Here is a 3,546-nt window from a genome sequence, read left to right as displayed (position 1 = left end):
GACTAAATTAATACTCCTTGCTGTATTTTACCTTACTTCTTTATTTTCTGTGTGAACAAAGGCGAGGTGACTTCCTTCCTTCCTTACTCACTAACATATCTGGTTGCGCACGCACGCCCTCCTGCCACTAATCGATTCGATAGATATCGATACAAATGTAGAGTCGCGGTAGGTCTAGGGAAATCTAGTACCTTATAGCTAGCCAACCTTTACAAAATAAAAAGAAAAACTGTTATCGGTAATTCTTGCCACCGTGATTGACAAACGCTTAACACTATCTATATCCTTGCTGACATCATTTAGTGATTGAGACGTTGATGAAAAAGATTCGTGGTTTGTTGAATTTTTAACTATTTTATTAGACGCGGAAAAAGATTCAGTCAGTCGTTTAGATTCGTTCATGTCCACTGTTTTGACAATAGATTCCAAGTCTTGTTCAGACTTGTCCGCATTTGTCGTTTTATCTAAAGATTCTGAGTGATACCTAGAATCTAAAGTAGAGTCATGTGTTGGATTATTGGTTAAATCCTTGGCTACATCGATTAAAAATTCATCGATAATATGTACAGGCCTTGTTACAGGCGACAGCACCAGCTCGTTATTAACAATAGTCCTTTCTGCAATCACAGCTAATGTAGGATCCAAAGAGGATCGGATAGAGTGGAAGCTGGCCGTGCACCGCGATTCGTGCCATCTGGCAGTTCGGAGACGCACTACGTGTAGTGTGTCACCGTGCAGCTTATATCACTTTTTAACATTCATGTATTCTCGAGTGTACGCGATAGCCGTGTGCGTTAGACGTCGGACCGTCATCCGCGCGAGCCGGGTTCGATTCCCGGCGAGCAAGATTTTTTTTCTCGATATATTGAAGAGTAGGGGGATTGGCTCTGAAACTCGGCCACGCTATTTAACATTGTGCTCTTATGGCAGCTTCCACTCTATCCGATCCTCTTTGGTAGGATCATCAGTATGTTGGCTTTCGTTGGATATATCACTAGATATCTTAAAAGATTCCTTAATTGACTTAACATTACTTAAAGCCGCTTTTTTCTGCCCAGCAGATTTTATATGAGTCTCGAGATGACGAGCGAAATTTGAAATTATCCATCTGCTTCCAACTTTTGTAAAGTTAACAAACGCTGAACATAATGGGCATGCTGCACAAGCAGAATATGTAAATTCTTTGGAAAGACCATTTTCGTCATAAATATCTTTTACGGATACCTTTACGTTTGTAGAGCATTTAAATTGCTTCCGTATGTGTTCGCTTATGTTCTCATTTGACGTATACTTTTTATTTAAATTTTTGATAAGTGTCTCTACTTTTGTTGATTGTGGGAATGCTCGCAATAAATGCCGCTTTTAGTTTAGCTGAAATGCTTTATTTTATAACCAACTTATCTCTTTCGCCGCACAACATCTCCGCCATACTTTTTGTTACTACTCTTCTTCTCTTCCCCTTCCCCAACGCTAGCCTCGACGACCTGCCACTGAGCAAGTCAAATCCGCTCTCGCGAACATTCCGCCTCCCTTGAAAGAACTATCTTTCAACGAAACCTATTCGAGACTATCAGGGCACTTCTATAAACTATCAAGAAACGGATCATAAACTAAATAGCATATTACTACTGCTTCGCGTAGAGAAACAAATCTATAACTAGAGATCATAACCACTAAACTAACGTAATTCTTATTCTATTAATAACAGTTCTTAAGTAATACAACTGAGTTCTCGCATTATTCGGTTACATCTTCGCGTGGTAATGGGCAAAGTTTTTTGACGGGTCTTTTAAATTCACCGCTCTGTGTCTTGACGGTTACTACTCTCACCACGCCGTCTTGTCCAGGATGCAAAGCTGTGACTCTTCCCAGAGCCCATTGTAGTGGTGGGGTGTGGTCTTCCTTTATCAGAACCACAGTATTCAACTCGATGTTGTCTCCTGAAGCCGTCCACTTTGTTCTCGGCTGCAACTCGTTCAGGTATTCCTTGTGAAAGGGGACCCAGAACTGCTGAAGCAATCGCTGCCGATTCTGCCAATGGGTGAGACGATTCTCTGAAATCTGAGTATAATCATGTTAAGCAGGCTGTATAAGAGAATCGCCTATCAAAAAATGTGCGGGGGTCAAGACCGACAAGTCGTTTGGATCGCTAGATAACGGCATGAGGGGCCTCGAATTCATTATAGCTTCAATCTGGGATAATAATGTACTGCACTCCTCGAACGTAAGCACCCTTCCTTTGGTTACCGTGTACAAATGTCGTTTGGCGACTTTCACCGCCGCCTCCCAAATGCCCCCGAAATGCGGGGCGTGTGGAGGAATGAAGCTCCACTTTATTCGCCGACGAGCCAGGTTGTCTTCTATTTCTGAGCCCTTCCTCTTCAGGAACGTGTACACCTCCTTCAATTCTCGAGCCGCTCCCACGAAATTTGTCCCATTATCTGAGAAGATCTCCGAACAAATCCCGCGACGGGCTGTGAAACGGTTTAAAGCCGCTAAATATGCCTCCGTTGTCATATCTGAGACAAGCTCGATATGAACCGCCTTAGTGCTCAGGCAGGTAAATATCGCTATATAGCCTTTTGAGATGTGGATTCTTCCTCGGCGTCGACTCTCACGGAGCTGTAGAGGGCCCGCGTAATCAACACCGGTACTTCTGAATGGTCTGCCGAGACCGGTCACTCTCTGCTTGGGCAGATCTCCCATCTTCAATTCAGGAACTGTCGGTCGAAACCGAAAGCAGCTCACACAGCTTCTCACTATCTTGCGTGCCTCTCTTCGACCGCTTAAGGGCCAATAACGTTGTCTCACCGCGTTAAGAAGCTGCTCGGGCGGACAATGCAGTAGGCGCAAGTGCTCCTCGCGCATAATTAAATTGGTCACTCGATGCCTTGCTGGCAGCACGATAGGATGCTTCTGATTGTCTGGTATACTCGCGTGTCGAAGTCTTCCTCCTACCCGTAACAAATCCTCTTCATCCAGGAAGGGGTTTAGAGATCGCAAGTTACTTTTCCTTGACAGCTGTCGTTCGCCTCTCAAGTCGGCAAGGTCTTCGGAAAACATTTCCTGTTGCACCATCCTTATTATCGTCTGGTCTGCTCGCTCCAGTTCCTCGAGTTTAATTACGCCGGTGTTTCCCTTTCCTAGCGTTTTATCCTTAAATCGATGACATTGAGCAATTACCCGCTGAAGCTTGCAGTACGTCGGAAGTCTTGTCCATAAATCCGTGTTTTTGATCGCTATCAATGTGACAGGTGCAGTTTTTCGTTCAGGAGGTTCAACCTCCGGCTCTTCCGTATGTTCTGGCATCTGGTTCTTGCTCACGAGCCAAGGAGGCCCATGCCACCAGAGCTCACTTTCCTCGAGCACGTCCGCGGTGACACCCCTTGACAACAGATCCGCAGGGTTTTCATCCGTCGGCACGTGGTTCCAATCGATGTTCCCCGTAATATGCTGAATCTTGGCCACACGGTTTGCGACAAACGTTTTTAGTTCGTTTGGTCGCGCTCGAACCCAGGCGAGCACTATCGTGCTGTCGGTCCACAG

General features: G+C 45.1%; 1 protein-coding gene across 1 annotated transcript; it reads right to left on the bottom strand.

The window, feature by feature from the left end:
* Nucleotides 1-266: 266 nt before the first annotated feature.
* Nucleotides 267-3,459, bottom strand: LOC105567905 (the record flags this gene model as incomplete). Its single annotated transcript, XM_012023172.1, has 3 exons — nucleotides 267-617; nucleotides 1,800-2,061; nucleotides 2,131-3,459. Coding segments are annotated over 3 exons (1,942 nt in total), but the record flags the coding sequence as incomplete, so codon positions are not given.
* Between the last annotated feature and the right edge of the window lie 87 nt (nucleotides 3,460-3,546).

Source organism: Vollenhovia emeryi, unplaced genomic scaffold (genome assembly GCF_000949405.1).
Source record: "Vollenhovia emeryi isolate VEMERY1.0 unplaced genomic scaffold, V.emery_V1.0 DF942700.1, whole genome shotgun sequence".
In the NCBI taxonomy this organism is placed as follows: domain Eukaryota; kingdom Metazoa; phylum Arthropoda; class Insecta; order Hymenoptera; family Formicidae; genus Vollenhovia; species Vollenhovia emeryi.
This window is presented reverse-complemented; position numbering and strand designations above follow the sequence as displayed.